This window comes from Gobio gobio, assembly GCF_949357685.1.
Source record: "Gobio gobio genome assembly, chromosome: 18".
Lineage (NCBI taxonomy): Eukaryota > Metazoa > Chordata > Actinopteri > Cypriniformes > Gobionidae > Gobio > Gobio gobio.
Genome location: NC_137111.1, coordinates 1,599,342 through 1,626,041, shown reverse-complemented (window position 1 = coordinate 1,626,041; position 26,700 = coordinate 1,599,342). Strand labels below are relative to the sequence as shown.

The 26,700-nt window shown below is 47.0% G+C and overlaps 1 protein-coding gene across 1 annotated transcript; it reads right to left on the bottom strand.

The window, feature by feature from the left end:
• Positions 1-18,798: 18,798 nt before the first annotated feature.
• On the bottom strand, positions 18,799-19,752 carry LOC307142550 (trace amine-associated receptor 6-like; the record flags this gene model as incomplete). Its single annotated transcript, XM_079843519.1, has 1 exon — positions 18,799-19,752. The coding sequence occupies one exon, from the start codon at positions 19,750-19,752 to the stop codon at positions 18,799-18,801; it is 954 nt and encodes a 317-aa protein (XP_079699645.1).
• Between the last annotated feature and the right edge of the window lie 6,948 nt (positions 19,753-26,700).

The window sequence follows — 26,700 nt, the reverse complement described above, 5'->3', positions numbered from 1 at the left end:
TGCCTCACCAACTACCCTGACTGCTCCCTATGTGTTTTCAACAATACCAGCCTCAATGAACGTTTGAAGGCATGCCTGCCCATGGATAGTCCTAGAGGGAGCTTCGCTGAATATGTGGTAGTGATTGGTCTAGCATGAGTGATTTGTTTATATGAACTTTAATATGACTCTGGAACAATGAGTTGTCTCAGGGAGTGATTTGTTCATTTTGTGTTGACCGCGCATGTGCAACATTGTATAGGTTCTGTACAGGAAACAGAAATTATATGTTTCCTATCAGTCAGTCATGTTCGACATTAACGCCAGTGACTGATGAATTGGGATCTCGCCTGATAGCCCAATCACCTTCAAGTGGTAACAGAACAAGCCAACGCATATTGGCAAGCAAGAATTGCACCGCAAGCCTCTCCCCTGCTTCTGGGTATACAAGGCAGCATACTCACATTAAGCTTTCGCTTCGGAGCCGAGCGGACATTTGTTTTCATCACGGTTGTCTTAATCATCATTTAGTGTCTATAAAACAAGATGAAAAGCTGTTTGTGTGTTGGTGTGACAGAGTGTTCCAGCGGAGGTCGCATTGCTGAGTCTGTGCATAGTCAAGTGCAGCGGCTGCTCCCCTGAGTGCTTCAACATTAAAGAGCAAAATTTCCCTGAAAGAGTAAACACAGGAGTGACCGTCTTTTTAAAGATGTCACTACACCCATGTGTTTCTGGATGCAGTCGTTTCCTGGCCTGGTCTGACAGCCACGATCTCTGCCTCATGTGTCTGGGCCGTAAACACACTGAGGTAGCATTCGTTGATGAGCCATGTACCTACTGCAGGAAGATGACCATTAAGATGTTGAGATTGAGACTAAGATACCTCGGAAGAGGAGGAGTCTCCTCTTCTATTCCCCTCTGCTATTCCCCCAATCAGACACAACCTGCCCCAACATGATGCTGCTGCCAACACCCATCCTTTTGGGGCAGCCTCCTGCCTGCTCGTTGTTGAGGGGTTTCCCCCTGCAGGCCTACATCTACTCAGTCGTAGCCACAGCAGCAGCCTTCACCTAGGCAGGAATGTCGAGCTCCCTTCAGGAAGGTGACGCTGCCCGTCTCAGTGCACACCAAGTCTGCTAAGCAGTCAGTGAAGCGGGCAACCCAGAGATGGGGGGAGCTGCTCTTCGAGATGATAATGGCTGGATGATGGAATGATGATGGAAAATCTTTTGTTGTTTCAAAGAAGAGTTTTCTCAGTCTCTGGGTTACAAGGGGTATATATATATATATATATATATATATATATATATATATATATATATATATATATATATATATATATATATATATATATATATATATATATATAAAACATTTTGTCCTCAAAATGTTATATATATATTGAGCGAGTTTGAAAAGGGCCAGATTGTGATGGCTAGACGACTGGGTCAGAGCATCTCCAAAACTGCAGCTCTTGTGGGGTGTTCCCGGTCTGCAGTGGTCAGTCTCTATCAAAAGTGCTCCAAGGAAGGACCAGTGGAGAACCGGCCACAGGGTCATGAAGGACCAGTGGAGAACCGTCCACAGGGTCATGGGCGGCCAAGGCTCATTGATGCACGTGGGGAGCGAAGGCTGGCCCGTGTGGTCCGATCAAACAGACGAGCTACTGGAGCTCAAATTGTTCAAGAAGTTAATGCTGGTTCTGATAGAAAGGTGTCAAAATTCACAGAGCATCTCAGTTAGTTGTGTATGGGGCGGCACAGCCACTGACCAGTCAGGTGCCCATGCTGACACCTGTCCACCGCCCAAAGCACCAACAGTGGCCCGTGAGCATCAGAACTGGACCACGGAGCAATGGAAGAAGGTGGCCTGGTCTGATGATCACGTGTTCTTCTACATCACGTGGATGGCCGGGTGGGTCGCTTACCGAGAGAACACATGGCACCAGGTGCACTATGGGAAGAAGGCAAGCTTTCGGAGGCCATGGGCAATGTTTAGCTGGGAATCCTTCTGTCCTGCCATCAGTGTGGATGTTACTTTGACACCTACCTAAGCATTGTTGAGACCATGTACAGCCTTTCATGGAAACGGTATTCCCTGCCGGGTGTAGCTCTTTCAGCAGATAATGTGCCACCACAAAGCACAAATGCTTCAGGACTGGTTTGAGGAGCACAACGAGTTTGAGGCGTTGACTTGGCCTCCAAATTCCCCGGATCTCAATCCAATCGAGCATCTGTGGGATGTGCTGAACAAACAAGTCCGATCCATGGAAGCCCCACCTCACAACTTACAGGACTTAAAGGATCTGCTGCTAACAACTTGGTGCCAGATACCATAGCACACCTTCAGGGGTCTAGAGGAGTCCATGCCTCGACGGGTCAAGGCTGTTTTGGTAGCAAAAGGGGGACCAACACAATATTAGGAAGGTGGTCATATGTGATGTTTTATTAACACATTTCGGGAGGAGCATGTGCATATAATTAAACCTAATTAAACAAGTGGAGCATGTCAGATAATTAAACTTAATTAAACACGAGACGAGCACGTTAAGTTAATCAATTTAATCAACGACAAGAGGTGTATATATAGTGCAGATTTACTTTCCTTTCGTTGACAGTTTTTTAGTATCTTGGTCTTCCCTTTTTGCTACCATGTCACAACCCCAGTCATCCTACGATGAAGTCGAAACCAACTCTCCTCGGGACCCTCTGCCGCAACCTTCCGGCCCCGGGTACACTTCTCCGCCGCCTGACATCACTCCTGAGCTCCAGGCTTCTCTGCGAGGCCGCCAGCCTGTCCGATCAGCCTCATGCTCGCCAACTGTCAAGGCCAACCCTCGCCTCCACCGGCGAGACGGCCAACTTTCTCCCCAGCGTCCTCCTACAGCTTGGCCGTCCCGACGATTACAGCTATCGGAAAGTGGATGGTAGTAGGTTTGAGGCAAGCGCTGACCAATTCCGAAGTACAGTTCTCGCGGAAGTTAAACAAAGCGGAACTGTACAACCTTTATGTCAGCTTGCAGACACACTACCGCTCCCCCAAATCCACTCCAGCTCCCAAAGTGGCCAACAAGCAGAATAGAGAACGCAGGGCTCAGAATTCTCCTCGCTCGTACAAGATCCGGCTTGATTCGAGTGACAAGCCGCAGCAACAGGCCTTCGGCGAGCCTGGGACGTGCTCCCAACTCCACCGTGTCAAGACCTCACCTGCTTTCAGCCGAGGGCCAACCTCGACCGCGGCTTCTCCCGCTGCAACAACATTTGTGGCTTGGCCCGCCAGCCTCCCCTCAGCCTCTCAGCTTGTTCCTCCCACTGTTTCTAATCCTTATCATTTTCAGTGGCCTCCAGTCCCATCGCAAATGCTAACGCGAGCTTGCTAGCACTCCAAGCTCAAAATTACCAACAGTCCCTTCCAACATTCGCTAACACTTCTTCTTTTCAATGGCCTGCAGCTCCAGCAAACGCAAGGCCGCCCCTACCTACAGCACAAGCCTATATGTCTCAAATGTATCCTCCTTTCTCTCATGCTCCCATCAACTTTCCCCTCCAAGCTCCAGAAGCAGCCCCGGCTCCTCTCTCTTCCAACCCCCTTCTGCAAACTAAATCTTCATTTTCTCTCCTCACAGCAACACCGATGCCTGTCCCGTCTAACGCCGTTTCCTTTGAGCCGCCTCCAGGGGCTCAAAACGTCCGGGCTCCTGGCAGGTGTGGACATTGACTTGTCATCTCTCCTCTCTATGTTCCCTGTGTCAGACACAAACCGTCAAATAGACTGCGGGGATTTTTCAGTCACTTTAAAAGTGGCTCGCCCAGTGGAATCAGTGTGCTTACTGGGGTGCTCTCGACTCTGATCTCCACAGCAGGAGGTTCTTAGGCTGCAGGAACATTTTGTGCGCAGTTTGCAGGTCAGTGGCACATGCTACGACGTCATGCCCTCAGATTAACCCCCGCCCTCCCGGCCCGGATACAACCCAGGCTAAATCTACCAGTTATGTGCCACGATCTGCAAACAACACAGCAAACAACGATTTTAGAAGAGATCCCCCTCGCTTTGCAGACAGGCAGCCCTGCAACAATTTAAATACAGGGAACTGCACCAGACAGCATTGCAAATTCCTGCATATCTGCAACTTCTGCGGCGGTTCCCATGCATGCTATGTATGCCCTGTGTTTAAATCACTCAATAAAAAAACTAAAAATTACTTATCGACTCCTGTAAACATTTCTCGTCTTTCCGTCGAATTAGCTCACCACCCGGACGCCAATTTTACGGATTACTTACTGTCCGGGCTCGAACACGGCTTCGTACTCGGCGTCGAATGCCCGCTTTCCCAAAACACCATCTGCAATAATCTCCAATCGGCTCTTGCTGAACCCGAAGTCGAGTCAGGCTTCATGATCGGCCCTTTTTATGATTCTCCCTTCAACATTTTTCACATTAGCCCCATCGGAGTGGCAACAAGAAAATTCTCGGGAAAAAAACGCCTCATAATCGATCTCTCAGCTCCGCACAATTCCCAGTTTCCTAGCATAAACAGCTTGATTCCTCTCGACGAATTCTCTCTCAAATACCATGACATAGATCAGGCAATCAATATGATTAAAATCGCAGGTCGAGGCGCTTGGCTTGCAAAACTCTACATCATTTCTGCTTTCAAAGTGATGCCCATCCATCCAGATTCATGGCACTTATTTGGGATTCGCTGGCCGAGAAATTCTATTTCACTGTACGCCTAACGTTTGGATGTAAAAGCAGCCCCAAGATTTTCGACATGCTATCAGAAGCCGTTTGTTGGATCTTGTAGAACAATTATGCCATTCCTCACCTCATTCATCTGCTAGACCATTATTTAATTATCTCGCCTCCTGACGCCATTCCAGCTGCACATATCCTCACCGTTCAAAACGTGTTTTCCGAACTCGGAATCCCCATCGCCCAGGAAAAAACCATGGGTCCTGCCACATCCATTGAGTTTCTCGGCATTCATTTGGATTCAGTAAATTTTCAAGCTTCATTGCCAAAATAGAAAATTGATAGGATAATTCTCGTCTCATCTACCTTTCTAGACAACTCCCACTGTTCCAAACGCAAACTTCTATCAATGCTAGGTCGTTTAAACTTCGCAATGCGCATCATTCCGCAAGGCCGCCCTTTCATCTCGCATCTCCTCTCACTCGCATCTTCGGTTCACGCGCTAGAGGACCTCATTTCGTTAACTAAGTCATGCCGCAACGAACTTAGGTTATGGATAATTTTCCTAAATCAGTGGAACGACCTGTCTTTTTGTCTATAGCAATCTTGTTTCTTCCCCCGTCGACATCCAACTTTTTACAGATGCAGCCCCTTCAATTGGCTTCGGGGGATTTCTTGATCCTTTATCAAGGATGCTGGTTCACATCTCCATGGCCACCACAGCTTCAGGACATGCCACAGTCCTCAGCGCTATTCGAGCTTTACCCTCTCGTAGTTGCGGCTTTTCTGTGGGGGAAAGAATGGACAGCTAGCAGCATATTAGTGCACTGCGACAACGAAGCGACAATCCAATGCATTAATAAAGGCCGCTCTCATTCAATCGCCCTGATGCCCCTTCTAAGACGTCTCATCCTAATCTCAGCTTGTGATCAATTTATTATTATTGCAAAACACATCCCAGGGTCCGAAAATCTAATTGCTGACTCTCTGTCTCGTTTTCTGTTTCAGAAATTCAGGACATTGGCTCCACAGGCGGATCATTTCCCAATTCCAGTAACTCATTATTCAGAACTGATATTCCCATAAACCACCCGTTAAAACCCCTCCTTGACGCATCGCTATACAGCATCCTCCAAGCAGTTTCACCCAGAACCGTACAATCCTACGTGACAGCGTGGAGATGTTTCAAGTCTTTTCACCTTTCATATAGATTGCAGTTCCCTGATTTTTATCTTCTTTCAATTACCTCTTTTATCTCCTATCTCAACAACATTAAGGGCTTCCAAGTCGGGTCCATTAAAGGCTACCTGAGCGGCATCCAATTTTTCCACAAATAGATTTACGGCGCTCCCTCCCCACCCCAGAGATAAACAATTCTCAAACTGTTACAAGTACACAGGAGGCAGACACAGATGTTAACAGGTAAGGGTAGTTTATTAGACCACAGTAGAGCAGGTGTTGTGACACAGGTGAGTTAACGGGTTGTTGGTAGATTTGGAGGTGATACGAGAGAGAGAGTTACTGTTCTTTGTTTTGCAGATGGATGAACGATGGAGCCTGGAGATCGCTGGAGAACTGAGGGACGGACTGGAACACACCCACACAGCAGACAGGGAACACGGAAGGAAGGAGACACGCTGGAGACAGGTAAGTAAGTGTAGAGGAGTCCTTGAGGTAAGCATAGCCTTTCGTATATGCAAACGAGACCGGACGTGGAGTGCTGTGTGGTTGTGAGTCTTATAGTGCTGGTGATGAGTGTCGTGATGAGGTGCAGGTGATGGTGATCAGTACTCTGGGGATGGAGTGCGCTGTGATTGGTGGAGGGTGGAACCTGACGTGTCTGTGACAGTACCCCCCCCTTCCACGGCCCGCTCCAGAGGGCCGAGAACCCCGACGGCGTGGTGGACGTCCTCTACCCCGCGGAGCTGGTTTCTCAGGATGACTGTCGTGAAAGGTCTGGAGTAAACTGGGATCTAAAATGTCGTTCCTTGGGAACCAGGAGCGTTCCTCGGGACCATATCCTTCCCAATCCACTAAATATTCCAGCTGCCCACCACGACGTCGGGAGTTCAAGATTTCATGAACCTTGTAGGCAGTACCGTCCTCCAGGATGAGTGGAAGGGGGGGTTCGGCGGGAACTACGTCAGGTCCTGTGGGAGAAACAGAGGGATGGTGAGCTTTCAGCAGTGAAACATGGAAAGTGGGATGTATACGATACCCTTGTGGCAGACGGAGTTGATAGGTGACTGGGTTGACCTGCTTGATGATGGGGAATGGGCCAATGAACCTGGGACTCAGCTTTTTGCAAGGCAGACGCATTCTGATGTCTCTGGTTGATAGCCACACCAGCTGACCAGGCTGGAAGACAGGGGTGTCAGACCGTCGGAGATTTGCTACCATCCTGCGTCTGCGCAGGGCCCGTTGCAACTGATGGTGGGCTGAGTCCCAGACCCTCTCGCTCTCTCGGAACCAGTAGTCCACTGCAGGAACGTCGGAGGGTTCCCCATCCCAGGGGAATAGTGGAGGTTGAAAGCCGAGTACGCACTGGAACGGGGTGAGTCCTGTGGTTGACAGTTTGAGTGAGTTTTGGGCGTACTCGGCCCAACCCAGGAACTGGTTCCAAGAGTCCTGGTGGTCATGACAGAAGGTACGTAGGAAGCGGCCAATTTCCTGTACCTTCCTTTCCGTCTGCCCATTCGACTGTGGATGATACCCCGACATCAGGCTAACGGCCACACCTAGGAGTGAGAAGAACGATCTCCATACTCTGGATATGAACTGGGGACCTCGGTCTGATACAATGTCTTCCGGTACTCCGAAGTATCTAAAAACTTGGTTGAAGAGTGTTTCGGCTGTTTCCATGGCAGTAGGCAGACCTGGAAGTGGGATCAGATGACAGGATTTAGAAAAACGATCTACCACTACTAGAATGGTGGTCTTACCGTCTGAGACCGGCAGGTCAGTGATGAAATCTACTCCTAGGTGTGACCATGGGCGTTCTGGAACGGGCAGAGGAAGGAGTTTTCCAGCTGGAAGATGACGCGTAGATTTGGAAATGGCACACTCCCTACAGCCCTGCACGTACCTTCTGATATCCTTAGCCATCCCTGGCCACCAGAAGCGTTCCTTCAGCAACGAGAGGGTTTCATTGACCCCCGGGTGACCAGTACCAAGTGACGTGTGAGCCGAGTGAATGGTGGGAGTGCGTCGTGTCCGAGGTAGATACAGCAAGCCAGGTGGACGGCCCGGCGGAGGGTTCGTGGAGGCATTGGAGGAGGGGATAGTTTCTTCGGACCAGGTAATAGGACTTACGATGAGGGAACTAGGAATAATAGGTTCTGGTTCTTCGGTTTGTTCTTCAGGAGCATGAAGACGGGATAGAGCATCAGCTTTAATATTCTTGGTACCTGGACGATAGGAGATGGTGTAATTGAAACGGGAGAAGAACATAGCCCAACGGGCTTGTCTGGGGTTTAGTCTTTTGGCTGATCGAAGATATTCTAGGTTCTTGTGATCCGTTAGCACCAGGAACACATGTTTGGCTCCCTCCAACCAATGCCTCCACTCTTCCAAGGCAAGCTTGACTGCAAGAAGTTCCCTGTCACCGATGGAGTAGTTGACTTCCGCCGGGCTGAGCTTGCGGGAGAAGAAGGCGCATGGATGGAGTCTACTGGGCGTCCCTTGCTGCTGTGACAACACCGCTCCCACTCCGGTTGTGGAAGCATCCACCTCCACGATGAAGGACCTTTCCGGGTCTGGATGGACTAGTAAGGGAGCGGTGGTGAAGGCTTTCTTGAGTTGGCTGAAGGCGTTGGTGGCTGCCGGGCTCCAGGACAGAGACTTGGGCTTATTGCGTAACATACTGGTGAGTGGATGAGTGATAGAACTGTAACCTTTGATGAAACGTCTGTAGAAATTGGAGAAACCGAGGAAACGTTGGAGTTCTTTTATGGTAGTGGGTTCTGGCCAGTTAGTGATGGATTCCACCTTCCTCTCGTCCATCCGGTTGCCACTGTGATCTATGTGATATCCCAGGAAGGAAACTGATGCTTGGTGGAAAGAACACTTTTCGGCCTTGAGGAACAGGTGGAATTGACGTAGACGGTTGAGGACCTCCGCAACGTGTTGGCGATGTTCGGCCTGGCTCTGGGAGTATATGAGGATGTCGTCGATGTAGACTAGGATGAATCGATGGAGGAACTCCCGGAGCACCTCATGGATGAAATCCTGGAATACGGAGGGGGCGTTTACTAATCCATACGGCATGACAAGATATTCATAGTGTCCAGTAGGGGTAATAAAGGCAGTCTTCCACTCGTCCCCCTCACGTATCCGGATGAGATTGTAGGCGCTGCGGAGGTCCAGCTTGGTGAACACAGTGGCACCACGGAGATGTTCTAGGGCTGCTGGGACGAGAGGAAGGGGATATCGGAACTTAAAGGTCCCATGGCATGGCATTTTTCTATTATTTTATAATGTTTCCTGAGGTGTACTTATGTTGTTAGTATGACTTTTACATCATAAAATGTCATAATTTAGAAATAAAAGGCATTTTTTCAATATTACTGTTTGCCCTGTGGCTGAATGCCCTGCTTCAAGAGGCGTGTCTGCTGTGAGACTTCAGAAAACAACGCCCACTGTTGTGATTGGCTGACATCTTTGTATTTTAAATGAGCGGAGGGGGCGTGGTTTAACTTGGTCTATGAGGCACGAGCAGGCACGAGCTGCTGCCAGAGAGATGGATGGACCTGAGTTCACTTCACATCAGTTCTCAGCATGTCTGAACTGTTGTAGTTACAGCATATACTTCAGGTTATTAGTCTATTTCTAGTCGGAGGGACTGTCACTCATGTCAGAAAGTTAGTAACTTTAGTAAATTATGGATCAGCGCTGACTGGAGACGCGAACCGTTTAGAACGATTCAGTCCGACTTGGTGAACTGATTCGGTTCACTAAAAAGAACCGGTTCAAACGAAAGATCGTTCGCGAACCGGACATCACTAACGTACCAGAGACGGAGATCAGCGATTGCTAACAAAGTTATTTAAAGTAACTACTGAGTTGTGAGAGCGCTGTCAGTCAGCGCGAGTTTATTGTGTTTGTATCTGAGAGTTCTGAATAAACACGAGTCCCAGTCACACCGAGTCCGTCTTCATCATTATTACCAACTTTGTAACACATGCAAAGTACCATTACAGCTGTCGAGATGAACGAGTTAAAAGTAAGTGTTGATAATAGCATTATTTTTAAAATAAAATAAAAGCGTCAGTGACGCGCGTTGAGTACACAGCGCAAACAAAGACACAACAGCAGTAATCGAATGTAATCCAGTTTATTGTGGGGCTAGGCTGGCTAGCCCGAATATGCTCACGCTTACCTCCCTTCTGCTTAATCTCACGCCGCGTTTGGTGCCTCCGCTGTGGGCCAGATGCAGTACTGGGGGTCGGGGATGTTGAAGGCCAACGGCCAGTGCAGCCCGAGCTTCGGCGTGTGTGAGGCCGATGTTGAGCAGAAACTCATGACTGTATGCACATTTTAGAACCGATAGACGCGACGAGGACGTACAAAAACACTGACTCACAAGATAGAAAACACGAAAACACCGTTCTGTCTGGAGAGAGAGAAGCCGCATTGTGTGCACGAATAATAAATAATTAGCTACACATCAGAAATTACTGATCACAGATCAGAAGGAACTGAAAAAAGACTTCTGTTTTCATTTGTACATCCAAACACTGAGAAACTGCCAGCATTCACTCGTTCACAACCCATGATCTCTCGAGCGTTTGCATGGGCGTGCCAGATTCTCTGGGCGGAGGAAAGGGAGGTAACCGTTCCTGCTTGGACGTCAAACCAGGAGACTTCAGGATTGGCTCGTCTGGCCTGTCATTTTCTCAAAGGCAGAGAGAGACAGCCAGAACTCGGGTTTACACCGATCAACATTTCTATCCACTTGGGGACAATATTCAGGCTAGGGGAACTCATATTAATGTTGAAAAACCTCATAAAATGAAAATTTCATGCCATGGGACCTTTAACAGTGATCTTGTTGAGTGAACGATAATCGATGCATGGCCGCAAGCCTCCGTCCTTTTTCGCCACGAAGAAAAAGCTGGATGCAGCAGGGGAAGTAGACGGCCTGATGTAACCTTGGGCGAGGGCTTCCTTGATGTAATCCTCCATGGCCTTCTCCTCCGGGATGGATAGTGGGTATATCTTACCCCTTGGTACGGGTTCACCCGGAAGCAGGTCGATGGCACAGTCCCATGGCCGGTGTGGAGGCAGCTTGGAAGCCCTTTGCGGGCAGAAGACATCGCTGAAGGAGACGTAACACTTGGGGACATCAACAGAGCGTTGTTCAACTGGACTTTCGATGGATGTGGCACAGAGAGTCAAATCAGGCGGAGACGATGATGGAAGAGGAAGTTCGGACAAACATCGAGAGAAGCAAGTGTCGCCCCACTTCAGGATCTCGTCCGTCTTCCACGAGATGGTAGGGTTGTGCTGCTCCAACCAGGGGCGCCCCAGAACCACGTCAGCAGTCGAATCCTCCAGAACCAGCATGTGAGCCTCTTCCCGGTGTAATAGACCTACTTGGAGAGTGACTGGTCCAGCCACGGTGCGGACGTGCTTGCGACTGAGGGGTCTGTTGGTTATGGAGCTGATCCTGTAAGTGGTCGGAGACGGAGTGGTCTTGAGGCGTAACTGACGGCAGATGGCACTGGAGAGGAAGTTGCCGGCTGACCCCGAGTCGAGGAGCGCGACCACTGAAAGGGAGACATTAGCGGCAGTAAGGATGACGACAGTGGTGAGTGGTTTAATTTTGTGATCAGCAGGAATAATGGCACTCACCATGGGTCGTGGGGGTCATGTGGGGCATGCAGCAATGACATGCCCAGGTTCACCACAATACAGACAGAGACGAAGGGTCAGCCGACGGCGGCGTTCTTCAGAGGTTAGGCGGGAATTTTCTAATTCCATGGGTTCGTGGGCTGGTTCTGGAGTGCTGACGGGTTCGGATCGGCGGAAGGGCACGCTGAAGGGATACTGGTCCTGGTGCTCTTGGATGCACGCATGCATGCGAGTGGCACAGCGAATGGAATGCTGGATGAACTTCTCAAGGCCGATGGAGTCCTCGCATGCAGCGAGATGCAGCCGTACCCGAGGTTCTAATCCTTGCCGATATGTTGTTATCAGCGCCTGTTCATTCCATCCGCTGACTGCTGCAAGCGTTCTGAATTGCAAAGCATAATCGTAAATAGACATGGATCCCTGTTTTAAATTAAAAAGTTTCTCACCAGCTGAAGAATCTGTGATCAGTTTTCCAAACACCTCCCGGAAGTGGGAAATAAACGCTGCGTATGATTGTGTTACCGCACCCTGTTGTGACCAGATGGAATCGGCCCACATTAATGCTTTGTCGCTGAGCTCAGAGATGATGAAGGCAATCTTTGAAGTGTCGCTCGGGTACAGGTGCGGCTGCATCTCCAGGACCAGTGTGCATTGCAGCAGGAAGGCGCTGCAATTCTCCGCCGATCCTGAGTAGGGCGCCGGTTTGGCCATGGGACTTGCATACGGAGGTAGTGAAGGAGGGTTGTTGACAGAATGGCTGGTGTTCGCTGGTGCAGGTGAATGAACAGTAACTGGAGTGGGTGGTGGAGGAAATGTGCGCCGAAGCGCATCTACCAATTCCTGGAACGGATCCGGTTGGCTCATACTGGGTCTTCGGTATGGTCCGGTCTTCTGTTACAAGTACACAGGAGGCAGACACAGATGTTAACAGGTAAGGGTAGTTTATTAGACCACAGTAGAGCAGGTGTTGTGACACAGGTGAGTTAACAGGTTGTTGGTAGATTTGGAGGTGATACGAGAGAGAGAGTTACTGTTCTTTGTTTTGCAGATGGATGAACGATGGAGCCTGGAGATCGCTGGAGAACTGAGGGACGGACTGGAACACACCCACACAGCAGACAAGGAACACGGAAGGAAGGAGACACGCTGGAGACAGGTAAGTAAGTGTAGAGGAGCCCTTGAGGTAAGCATAGCCTTTCGTATATGCGAACGAGACCGGACGTGGAGTGCTGTGTGGTTGTGAGTCTTATAGTGCTGGTGATGAGTGTCGTGATGAGGTGCAGGTGATGGTGATCAGTACTCTGGGGAAGGAGTGCGCTGTGATTGGTGGAGGGTGGAACCTGACGTGTCTGTGACACAAACCTCCCTCCTGATCAAAGGGATTCAGCGATCACAGCCCACCCGCCCCAACAGCAGACAACCCATAACACTAGAAATTCTCACAAAATGTATCCATACACTTCGTACTAGTTACCAGCCCCTCGATACAGCCCGCACACTCTACACCATGTTTATTTTAGCCTTTTTCTGTTTCCTCAGATGCTCAGAAATCCCGATCACTTCCAAATTCGACCCAAAAATCCTCCCCACCATCTAAGACCTATCAGTACTCGACGGCGAAACCCTATCTTACTTAATCAAACGTAGCAAGACAGACCAAGCTAAAAAAGGTAATTTGATCTATATTTCCAAGATGGCGGCCGTGAGGCTTGCCACAGTACATGCAGTGTTCCTGTCTGTCTTTTTAATATCTGCGTTATTTGTTTGCGAAGTGTCGTGCTTAATACAGTATACTCGATCAGAGCTCTTAAACCTCAGATACACTTCTCACAGTGATCTGGGTTTATCTACGTCCTTGCTGGAGAAATTACGGGAATTAAACATATCAAGCCTTTCAACATCATGGCTGCCGATCAAAAAAAGACGCCGCTCAGGAACCTTTGCCAGGTTCAGGAGACGCCCTTATCGGCCACCACTCCCAGCCCTTTTGCTGTCAAACGTCAGATCCTTACGGCATAAAATGGACGAACTCCAACTTATGTTACAAAACAACAAAGACTACAGTGACTGCTCTGCCATCTGCCTGACAGAGACCTGGCTGGATCAATCTGTACCGGACCAAGCGGTAACACTTCCAGGTTTCACATTATTCCGTGCCGATAGATCACCCAAATTATCGCGCAAGTCTAAAGGTGGTGGTATTTGCATTATGATCAATGAACGCTGGTGTACAAATTCTACAGAACTCACCCATGTATGCTCACCTCACCTAGAATACCTCACTGTCAAATGCAGACCATCATTTCTCCCACGGGAGTTCACGTCAGTAATCATGATCTGTGTGTATATTCCACCTGAGGCTAACGCTATTAGCACCTTAGCCAACTACGTCTCCTCAGTGGAAAATGTACACTCGGACGCGGCAGTCATTGTCCTCGGGGACTTTAACCAGACTAATCTGTCATCTGAGCTCCCCGACTACCATCAGCAGGTAACTTGCCCTAGCAGAGGGACCAACACGCTGGACCACTGCTACATTACCATCAAAGACGCTTACCGTGCTTTCCCGAGGGCTCCGCTGGGCAGGTCCGATCACGCAATGCTGCTGCTAATTCCACAATACAGAAAAAAAGTTAAATCCTCCAAGTCACCAACGAAATTTGTCCGGTGCTGGTCCCCTGAGGCCATTGAGAAACTTCGTGGCTGCTTCGCGTGCACAGACTGGGAAGTTTTCCATGCTGCAGGTGATCTCCATGACGTCACCGAAGTAACAACGTCATACGTCAACTACTGCGTGGACCTGTGCATACCACTCAAGAAAATCAAACACTACAAAAACAACAAACCGTGGTTCAACAAGGACATTAAACAGCTAAGAAAGGAGAAAAATGCAGCTCATCTATCAGGAAACAAAGAACAATATATGGCTGCCAAATACAAACTGAGATCTGCAATAAGAAGAGCCAAATCCAACGATGCAACTAAACTAGAAGAACAAATCGCCACTAATGATAGACATCTCATCTGGAAAAAACTCCAAAATATGACTAATTACAAAAAAAAACCAGCTCCCATACCTGATGACGATAATCAGCTTTCTGAAACACTTAATTCCTTTTATGGGAGGTTTGAGCAGGCACCGGCTACACCACCATCAACCACCGACCCCCTCCACCACCCCCCTTATATCATTTATGAGGAGGAGGTGAGGAGCACCTTTAGGGGACTTAAGAGGAATAAAGCCCCCGGCCCCGACAACATCAGCCCCACCGTTCTTTACCACTGTGCTGCAGAACTGGCTGGAGTCTTCACCAGCATTTTCAATAACTCCCTCTGTGAAAACTCAGTACCCAAGTGCTTTAAAGAATCCATTATCATCCCGGTTCCCAAGACCAAGACCATCTCTTGCCTCAATGATTACAGACCTATTGCCTTGACATCAGCAGTCATGAAATCATTTGAGCGCATCATACTCAAACACCTAAAAAGCGTCACCACCCCCCTAATGGACCCCTTCCAATTTGCATACAGAGCCAACAGGTCAGCTGAGGATACCGTCAACTTGGCAATACATCACATACTGAACCACCTTGAGTCCGCAAACACATATGCCCGCATCCTGTTTATGGATTTCGGTTCTGCATTCAATACAATAAACCCTGCCAAACTGTTTAATATATTACTGGACATGAATATCGACCCATGCATCTGTCACTGGATTCACAGTTTTCTCTGTAATAGGCAACAGAAGGTAAAGATTAAAAATAATACATCCTCCCCTCTGTTCCTCAGCACAGGCGCACCACAAGGCTGTGTTCTCTCACCCTGGCTATTTTCTCTCTACACAAACCACCTTACATCACACCACAATTCTGTCAGCCTATACAAATATGCGGACGATACAACTATCGTAGGATTCATTACCAACAACCAAGAAACCGAATACCGCGCACAGATCAATCAATTAGTGACCTGGTGCTTAGACCACGATCTCTTACTCAACACATCAAAAACAAAAGAACTCATCATCGACCTAAGACATCGGCCATCCCCCAAAACTCCTGTGCTCATTGACGGTGAACCTATCTCCATCACTGACACATTCAAATTCCTTGGAATCCATATCAGCAATAACCTCAAATGGAAAATCAATTCAGATCATATCTACAAAAAAGCCCAGCAAAGACTTTTCCATCTCCGACAGCTTAAGAGGTTTAGAGTAAGGTTTCATCTCCTGCTCCGCTTCTACACGGCCATCGTTGAGAGCATCCTCACCACATCCATCACAGTTTGGTTTGGCAGTCTAGACACACTTTCCCAGAAAAAATTACAGCGCATCATCAACAGAGCATCCAAAGTTATTGGTTCACCTCTACCATCACTTGAATCACTCTACCACAAACGGACACTACGCAGAGCCCACAAGATAATTTCAGACATCAACCACCCAGCACACTACGCCTTCCAGTTACTGCCCTCTAGAAGGCGTTACAGGACAATCGCCGCCAGAACAACTCGCTTTAAAAACAGTTTCATCCCCAGAGCAATAAGCATACTGAACTCTGAACACTGAGTACTGTGGAGTAGGCATGACCACCCTATTTGTTACTGTTTAATGTAATGTTGGAACCTGTACATAGAGCTGTACTGAAAACAAATTCTACCAGCCTGGCTGTGTGGTCATTAAATAAAGAATAAGAATAAGAATAAGAATAAGAATTTGATCTATAACCAAACTGTTTTTGCGTACCTCCAAATTAGGAAATCTCAGGCTAAATCTTCTTCTGAACCCCTTTTCATTAACGCCTCTAACAAACCCATTACACGCTTACACGGTTCCAAAAACATCTCAAATCTGTTCTTCAGCAATCAGGCACCCCAGCGCTAAATTTTTCAAGTCACTCCTTTCGCATAGGGGCAGCAACAACAGCAGCAGCGAAAAAAGGCCTCTCCCAGCAGCAGATCCAAGCTCTTGGAAGTTCCACATCAGGAAAGCTCATCAAACCCTTATTTTATATTTAAAAAAAAAAAACATCCTTCCTTTCTCTCTTCCCATCTGGCGAGGCTTACTCATCCGATGCAGTGAGCCTTCATCTTCTGTCAGATGCTGCACCAGCCCTCCCTTTCAACAGCTATCTTTCCCCCTTTCTTCCATCTGGTGAGGCTTACCCATCCTGGTCACTATCCATCTTTTTCTTTCTCTGTCCGTGGAGGTTTCCCTTTCCGATTGCAGTGAGCATTGATATCCCGTCGGATGCCGCGAGGGCCCTCCTGATCATTATCCATCTTTTTCTTTTTTCTGTCCAGCGAGGCTTACTTGTCTGATACTGTGAGTTTGTTCTCCTTTTGGATGCTGCTAGAGCTCTCCTGGACAAACATCCATGCTTTACCTTCCACCCATCTGCAGCGAGGCTTACCCGTCCGATTGTCTGAGTCTTGATCTCCCGTTGGATGCGGTGAGAGCTCTCCTGACGGGTGTTTCACATCTTTTACCGTACCGTTGGCCGATAGGACCCACTCACCTGATGCCAGGATACTGCTCCTGGTGGAGGCCGGGTGGGCCCCCTCAGTCAGTCGTAAATTAAAACTGCTCCTCTTTATCGGCAGGTAGGGTTTTTTCCATCTGTTGCAGTGAGCCTGGCCCCCCTCAGACATTGCAACAAAAAAAAACCTTCCCGATCGGTCGTTCCAAATCAAGGTTGCTCCCAGTCCATTGGCCAGTAGGGCCCCGTCCGCCCGATGCTGTGAGCTGCTCCCATCAGAGGTATATATATATATATATATATATATATATATATATATATATATATATATATATATATATATATATATATATATATATATATATATTATTAATATTATTATTATTATTATTAATTTATTTTTTCTAATGGTTTTGCATTAATGTAGATTGTATTATACAAAACTCATTACTTTAGCTAAAGTATTTGTTTCAATAGTAGATGCCCTTTGCCAAGAGTGAAGTAAAAGGCCCCTCATGCAGTTATACATCCCCCTAAAGAGCAGGTTCATGTGTGTTTGACGGTCTACAGGACAGTGGCCCTCCAGGAGCAGTATTGGACACTCCTGTCTTAGTGGGCCCTGTCTTTTTTTTTTTTTTTGGTGTGTTCAATGTTTCACAGTCTCCAGGACAGGTTTGAGAAGCACTGCTCCAGACAAGAAAACTACTCACACTGAATCTATAACACAATAAAGGGGAATATGGAATGAGGTAAGTAGGAGTTTGAGTGCTGTTGCGACCTGTGAAAGTGCCCTCCACATTTACAATATATATGTTTGACTTCATATTACAGCTTGGTTTGGTGTCTAATATGGAGCAGATTAGATAGGCCATACATGCTAAATAGGCCTGAGTTTTTCTGTCACTCGCCAAAACAGAAATAAAGAAAGCTACAGGCAGACTGGGTTGCCACTCATTCCTGCAAAATGTATCAGTCGAGCTTCTATTGCGAGGACCTGACACAAATAACTGAGAGCTGTGAGCCTAAACACATTTGGGATTGTTTGACAGGACATGTTAATGAATCATAACATCTTTCCCCTCATAAATTTATATTTTTGTATTATTCAGGAACTGAATGCACTACATTTCAAAGGAAACTATTTATGAAACATTTCTGCAAGTTCAAATTTAAAAATCAAAATTAAATATACTTCATGTTAATGCCATGCATATTGTAAACTTTGGTGAATTAAATGCATTTTTAAAATGTTCAGGCTTAACACAATGTAGAAATACAAAATGAGAGCATAACTAATTAGATGTCATACTGGTTAATTGGTTAATTCTTTTTATAGGGCAAAAACAGTCAGAAAACAGGAGATATGAAGAGCTTAATAATTGTCATTATAATGATTAAACTTCACTCTTACCCATCATCAGTCATTTAAGCTCATGTTGTGAAATTTGTCTCAGTTGTTTTACTGCAGTTACCATGGTCATGTATTAAAATATTTTGTACCTTGTTTGCTTCTAATAAAGTAGATTTCTTTCATTTAAATTAAATATTATCTTTGTAAAAACTACTTAAGTATTGCAAATGTTACATTTTCTTTTAACATTTGTCTTCCAAGCAGCATCACTACAGTGTTGTTGTGCCTTCATTCAGCAAATAGAGCAGATAGTGTCACTCACAAATATGCTCACAGTATACATGTTAGACACCATATTTAAAAACAAAAAACAAAACAGCTGTTATATGCCATCTAATGTTCTGGTGGTGCTTAAACAAGAACGTTTTTACTATTTACAGTTTACATTTGCATTAGATTTATGTTTGCTGATGAAGGTTCAAATATTTTCAGTGTCAAAATGTATTTTGCTGACAGTCTGAACCATCGATAAAACATTACATATATAAGTGGATTCATACAGGAGTTCATGCATACAATCCAATCCATTACATTAACTATAAGATAATCCATTTCAATATCCCAAACAGAAAGAGAAATTAAATAGTATGGCATCCAGCAAAGAAGATAAACCAGTACTACAATCCCTAAGGTTCTTGCAGCCTTTCTTTCTGATTTGGCCTTTTTGTCTGTGACTGAATTTAAACGCTTAGCTTGATAGTTTGCTACAAAGCAGATTTTCACATTTAAAGGAATAATTATACAACAAGGTGCAACTAAACAAATTATGGAATCTAGTATCATATTTTCCAAATAAAAATTTAAAAGTATGCATTCTCCAACACATGTGTGGTTCCTCTCTGGATACAGTATGATATCATACAACAGATAAACAATATAAATGAAGGATAATACCCAGTTTACAAAAATAGAAAAAATAGCTCTGTTATTATTGACTTTCATTGGATATCGCAAAGGGTCATTCACAGCAATGTATCGATCCACAGATATAATAATCATATTACCAAGAGATGCTGTGACAACCACATAAAGAATAAGAAGAAATATTGAGCAAAATATTTCTCCAAAGTACCAGCATGACTCAATCAGTTTCATTCCCTGCACGGGCATGAGAATCAGCACATTGGTGGGAGTGTGGAGCTGCTTGAAGTGTGAGATGGAGATGATCACCAACAGGTTCAGAAACACGGTGAACACTGATGTGACACCAACAAAAATGTACACAATGATGTACTCCACTTCAGGATGGAAACTTCTGCTACAAGACAAATTGTTGTTTGGAAAGCAGTACTGGATTGTTTGATTGTCCATGTTTGTCACTCCCCAGTTAGACATTTCCATGATAGATCTATCTTGGAGAGTAGACTCTCTGTGAGAATGCTTATGCTACTAATATGAGTTTTATACTTACAGAAGCTCAGCGCCCACCTCATTTTCCCATGATGTTTGAATATTCAGCTATCAGCCTACCCACTAGTTCAATATTCATAGACCTATCAGATCTGATCTGATCTACATTCTAATAAACCTTTCATAGCATAAAATTTCATTTTAAATTATATTTTATAAAAGCTTTTATATGGTTATATAGATTTTTTTTAATTATTTATTATGTAGGATTTTTTTAAAAATATTATCCCAGTATAAGACTATATTAGTATACTGACACATTGGAAGCACTGTATCTAATCCACAAAGTCACAGCCGGTATGATGTAGAGTGATGTAACTCTGAGAAACATTGTGCAACAGATGATTTACTGTCAGCTCTATCAATGACAATTCTATCTTTGTAAATCTAGAATCTGAGCTGACGGTCGTTTTTTGTTGTTGAAGAGACAGGAAGGTAAATATAACCAGTTTTGGGGAGGGTTACTCTTAAAAGTAATGTTGTGTTTCGCCCTAAAAAGTAATTAATTACATTACTTAGTGATTAAGTAGGCCCCCTGAAAGTGCCTCACCGACTCAGCATTCTCAATAAACCCATCTCCGGTGTGATGACTCCAATCTTTTGAATATTCCCATCTAATAATTGCCTCATCGACAAGGCATCCTCAGTAAACCCATCTCTGGCGTGATAACTCCGATCTTTCGAATATTCCTATCTAATAATTGCCTCATCGACAAGGCATCCTCAGTAAACCCATCTCTGGCGTGATAACTCCGATCTTTCGAATATTCCTATCTAATAATTGCCTCATCGTCACGACATCCTCAATAAACCCGTCTCCGGCGTGATAACTCCGATCTTTCGAATATTCCTATCTAATAATTGCCTCATCGACACGGCATCCTCATTAAACCCGTCTCCGGTGTGATGACTCCGATCTTTCGAATATTCCTATTTAATAATTGCCTCATCGACACGGCATCCTCATTAAACCCGTCTCCGGTGTGATGACTCCGATCTTTCGAATATTCCTATCTAATAATTGCCTCATCGACACGGCATCCCCAATAAACCCGTCTCTGGTGTGATGACTCTGATCTTTCGAATATTCCTATCTAATAATTGCCTCATCGACATGGCATCCTCACACCGATATTTCGAATATTCCAATCTAATAATTGCCTCATCGACACGGCATCCTCAATAAACCTGTCTGTGGTATGATGACTCTGATCTTTTGAATATTCCTATCTAATAATTGCCTAATCGACACAGCATCCTCAATAAACCTGTCTCCGGTGTGATGACTCCGATCTTTTGAATATTCCAATCTAATAATTGTCTCATCAACACAGCATCCTCAATAAACCCGTCTCCAGCGTGATGACTCCAATCTTTCGAATATTCCTATCTAATAATTGCCTCATCGACACAGCATACTCAGTAAACCTGCCTCCGGCGTTATTATGACTCCAATCTTTCGAATATTCCTATCTAATAATTTCCTCAACAACACGGCATCCTCAATAAACCCGTCTCCGGTGTGATGACTCCGATCTTTTGAATATTCCTATCTAATAATTGCCTCATAAACCCATCTCCGACATGATTTTGGTTCCTTGGCTTGCTCAGTTGAGGACACTAAATTTTCAACTAAATATTCAAATATATTTTTAACTAAATTACTGATCTGCCCGCATTGTCACTATATGATAATTGAAATGAGCTGATAACATCATGGTTTTCTCCAGAGTGGCTGTAATGAATCCACAGAGTCATAGAGATCCATTTGCAGCTTTAATTGGTGACAAAGTCAGACAGACAGGGTATAGATCGGTAGACCGGAATGGTATGGGCAAGGCAAAGAGTACTCAGGTAAGCTAGCGCTGATGATAGGGGCAGGCAGCAAGGCTTCAAACACGGGTAACAGTACAGGGTCGTGGGAGCCAGAGTATGTTCGGTTAGCCAGGAAACAGTCCAAGGTCGAGGTAGCCAGAGAGTGGTCGAAGAGTTCCAAAAACAGTCCAAGATCTAAAACCAGAATAAACAGAATGAGTAGACAATTGCTCAGTATGTTTGCCAGGGCAAGACAAGACTTAGCACTGAATGGGTATGAGAGAGTGATTCTTATACATGTGGAAATGAAGTGCAGGTGTGAGTGTAATCAATGAAGAGCAGGTGTGTGATCAGTCCAGGAGAGCAGCATTATGGGAAATGTAGTTTGCATGGCCATGGTCAATACTCTGGAGATGGATCCCTCTGTGAATGCGGAGGTGACGCAGGAAACTACTGCGTAACAGAGCCCCCTCCCTGCAAGCGACTCCTGGCGCGAGGAGGCAAACGGCGACGGGGTCTTCCACGTTGTCGAGGAGCAGGTTTATTTGGGTGTGATCGGTGGAATTCCTCTGTGAGTGTGGGGTCCAGGATATCCTTGGCCCTGATCCAGCACCGTTCCTCCGGGCCGAACCCCTCCCAATCGACTAGGTACTGCAGAATGTTACCCCTACATCTGGAGTCTACTAGTTCTTTTACCCGATATGCCTCCTCGCCGTCTACCAGGACAGGTGGAGGGGTCTGCGGTGTGGCTCTCTCCTCTGACACTCTCGGGACTGTTAGCGTGTTTCGGCAGGGACACATGGAACGTGGAGGCAATACGGTAGTTAGTAGGAAGTTTGAGACGAAATGACACTGGAGTGATTTGTTTTAGGACTTCGAATGGACCGACATATCTGGGACTGAGCTTACGGCAGGGGAGTCGAAGCTTGAGATCCTTTGTGGACAACCATACCAATTGACCTGGACGGTACTGTGGAGCAGGACGACGATGCTGGTTGGCGTGGTGTTCCTGGCGCCGGACTGCATGTAACAGGTGGGTGTGCGCTTGATTCCAGACTTCTTCCCTCCTTTGGAGCCATTCGGTGACAGAGAGAAGTTCTGTGGGTTCCCCGGACCAAGGGAATAGTGGAGGTTGGAAACCTAGTATGCACCGGAACGGAGTTAGACCAGTAGCGGGTTTGACCAGAGAGTACTAGGCGTATTCAGCCCAGAACAGGTAACGGCTCCACTCCGTTTGCTGCTGCTGACAGTATGTGCGCAGGAACCGAATGATGTCTTGGTTTAGACGTTCTGTCTGCCCGTTGGATTGGGGGTGATATCCGGAGGTCAGACTGATGTTCAGATTGAGGTGTTTGAAGAACGCCCTCCAGACTCTGGAGGTGAACTGTGGCCCTCGGTCTGACACAATGTCATCAGGCAGGCCGTAGAATCGGAACACCTAATTGCAGAGGATTTCAGCCGTGGCGAGTGCTGTGGGCAGTTTGGGTAAAGCCACCAGTCTACATGCCTTGGAGAAGCGATCAACTATTGTCAATATGGTGGTATTTCCCTGGGATTCTGGGAGATCTGTAATGAAATCTATAGCGATGTGGGACCATGGACACTGCGGAATGGGCAACAGAGTTAGGAGTCCGGCAGGTAATTGACGAGGTAATTGCAACTGGCGCAATTTTGGGTGTGGTGGGTTGTGTCGGCGAGTAGAGAGGGCCACCAGAACCGGTTGCGGAGAAGGTGAACAGTGGCGATGATACCGGGATGACCGGAACTGGGCGTTGCGTGTACCTGATCAATGAGGCGGATGCGTAAAGGAGCAGGTACATACATGCGATTAGGTGGACCATTCAAGGTAGGTGGCTCCTGGCGATTGAAATGTTCAATCTCAGTGATGATGTCCCATTGCACAGGAGCGACGAGTAGGTTCTCAGGAAGAACATTCTCGGTGATCGGGGGTTGGAGTGTCTCATCGGTCTGGCGGGAGAGAGCGTCAGCCTTAATATTCTTGGAACCAGGACGATACGTGATAGTGAACTGGAATCTTGTAAAGAATAGAGCCCATCGTGCCTGACGGGGATTCAAGCATTTGGCCGCCCAGAGGAACTCGAGATTCTTGTGGTCGGTGAGGATGATGAAGGGTTCCTGTGCTCCTTCTAGCCAGTGCCGCCACTCCTCTAAAGCCAGTTTCATGGCCAGTAATTCACGGTTGCCCACGTCATAGTTGCGCTCAGCGGAGGTTAATTTATGAGAAAAGAAGGCACAAGGATACATTTTTTCAGGCATGCCTTGACGCTGGGACAGAACTGCACCTACTCCAGTGTTTGAAGCGTCCACCTCGATGATGAACTGACGTGTGGGGTCTGGGTGCCGTAGGATGGGAGCAGAGGTGAAGCGTGTTCGGAGCTCATCAAAGGCTTTTGTGGACTCGGGTGTCCAGCTCAAGCGATGGTGGTGACGTTTGGTCATGGTGGTCAGCGGGGCAGCCACTGTACTGTAGTTTCTGATGAACCGACGATAGAAATTCGCAAACCCCAGGAACCGTTGAAACTGTTTGACAGGGTGGGGAACTGGCCACTTTAGGACCTCCTGAACCTTTTTCTCATCCATCGCCACACCCTCTGGACTGATGACGTATCCCAGGAAAGACGTTCTTGTGCGATGGAATTCACATTTCTCGAATTTGGCATAGAGCTGATATTGAATGAGTCGTCTGAGAACAGATCTGACATGCTTGACGTGTTCCTCCATGGTTGAACAGTAAATCAGTATATCGTCGATGTAGACGATTACCCACCTCTCCAGCATGTCCTGAAAGACGTCATTCATGAACGCCTGGAAGACAGAAGGACTATTGGACAACCCGAATGGCATAATGAGATACTCATAGTGCCCATTAGTGGTAGAGAAGGCCGTCTTCCACTCGTCTCCTTTGCGTATACGAATCAAGTTGTAGGCATTACGGAGATCCAACTTGGTATAATATTTGGCTTGACGAAGCTGTTCGAGAGCGGCTGGCACCAGGGGCAGTGGGTACCTGAACTTGACTGTATTTTCGTTTAGGCCACGATAGTCGATGCAGGGGCGCAGTGTGCCATCCTTTTTCTTAACGAAGAAGAAGCCCGCAGCGGCGGGTGAGGTAGAGGGCCGGATGAACCCCTTGGCTAGTTCTTCCTCCATGTACTTCTTCATAGCTTCGGACTCTGGTTGAGACAGGGGAAAAATTCTGCCCTTGGGCGGTGTGGTGCCGGGTAATAGTTCGATGGCACAATCCCTGGAACGGTGCTCTGGGAGTTGGGCAGCCTTGACTTTGCTGAAGACGTCAGCGAGGTCAGAGTACTCAGCAGGCAGTCTTGAATCACTGAACTCAGACATGGATATCTGGAGAATGTTGCGGGGAGTACGATTGATTTTAGCCAGGCATCTTCTATGGCACGAAGAATCCCACTGGACGATTTGGTTCTCCCGCCAGGAGATTTGTGGGTTGTGAGTGCACAGCCATGGCAGACCCAGGATTATGGAGTGTTTGGGGGCATGAATAACATAAAACCTGATTGATTCAGAATGAAGTGTTCCGACGTGCAGAATTACCTATTCGGTGAGGTGATGAATCCTTCCCTCTCCCAAGGGCCGACCATCTAGCATCTCGACTGTCAGAGAGAAGTCACAGGGATTAGTTTGGAGTTTATGCTGTACAGTGAATTCATGAGACATAAAATTTCCCGCGGCTCCTGAGTCTAGCAAAGCGGAAGTGTCAATCATTCTGCCGGGTAGAGAGAGACGAACAGGTAGCGTGAACCCAGACCACCGATTGTTGGAGTCCGCCAGGGTACTCACCGGTTGAGCCTGAAGAGATGGACGAACTGGGCTGGAGAGTCTGCGATGACCAGACTGTGCGCAGTAGAGACAGAAGTGCTGCTGCAGGCGATGCTCGCGTTCCTCAGGAGTGAGAGGAGTAAAACCCAGCTGCATGGGCTCTGGTGCATCAGTGTCGTCGGGACGAGCACGATAGGAAGCTTGAGGTGTGCGCCGAGAACGAATAAGGTTGTCGATCTGAATGGCCAGGTTGATGTATTCGTTCAGCGTTCTCCCCTCATCGCGGCAAGTTAACTCAGACTGAAGTTCATTAGTGAGACCTTTTCTGAACAGGGTTTTCAAGGTGTCCTCAACCCAATTGGCCTGTGCAGCAAGGGTGCGAAACGTGAGGGCATAATCGGCGGCGGTTCTTCTCCCCTGAGTATGACTGAGAAGGCGTTCACCGGCATCACCGAGCTCAGTGGAGTGCTCAAAGACGCTGCGCAACTGCTGGGTAAATGATGCAAATGTGGAGAAAGGAGATCCATCCGGCCTCCAGATGGCAGTTACCCATTCCAGCGCCTTTCCGGTGAGGAGCGAACACACGAAAGCAATTTTCCCTGAATCTGTGGGATGGAGTGCTGGCTGTTGATCAAAGTAGAGGTGGCATTGGAGCAGAAAGCCCTTGCATTTAGCCGAAGCGCCGCCATACTTCTATGGAAGAGCGAGACGAGGATTGACTGAGGTGCTCGCCGAGGGCGGTGAAACCCCTGAGGCCTGATCGACGGGGGCACTGATCGCTGAGGCTTGAAGCCCTTGCAGGGCTGTTACGAGCTCCTCTGTGAGTGACATGAGGCGATTCAACTGTAGCTGGTGTTGAGCTAGCTGGGCAGCATGTGCAGAGATGTCAGTGGTGAGCTGTGAGACGGCTGCTGGACCTTGAGGTGGCGAAGTCTTCTGTAATGAATCCACAGAGTCATAGAGATCCATTTGCAGCTTTAAGTGGTGACAAAGTCAGACAGACAGGGTATAGATCGGTAGACAGGAATGGTATGGGCAAGGCAAAGAATACTCAGGTAAGCTAGCGCTGATGATTGGGGCAGGCAGCGAGGTTTCAAACATGGGTAACAGTACAGGGTCGTGGGAGCCAGAGTATGTACAGGGTCGTGGGAGCCAGAGTATGTTCAGTTAGCCAGGAAACAGTCCAAGGTCGAGGTAGCCAGAGAGTGGTCGAAGAGTTCCAAAAACAGTCCAAGATCTAAACCAGAATAA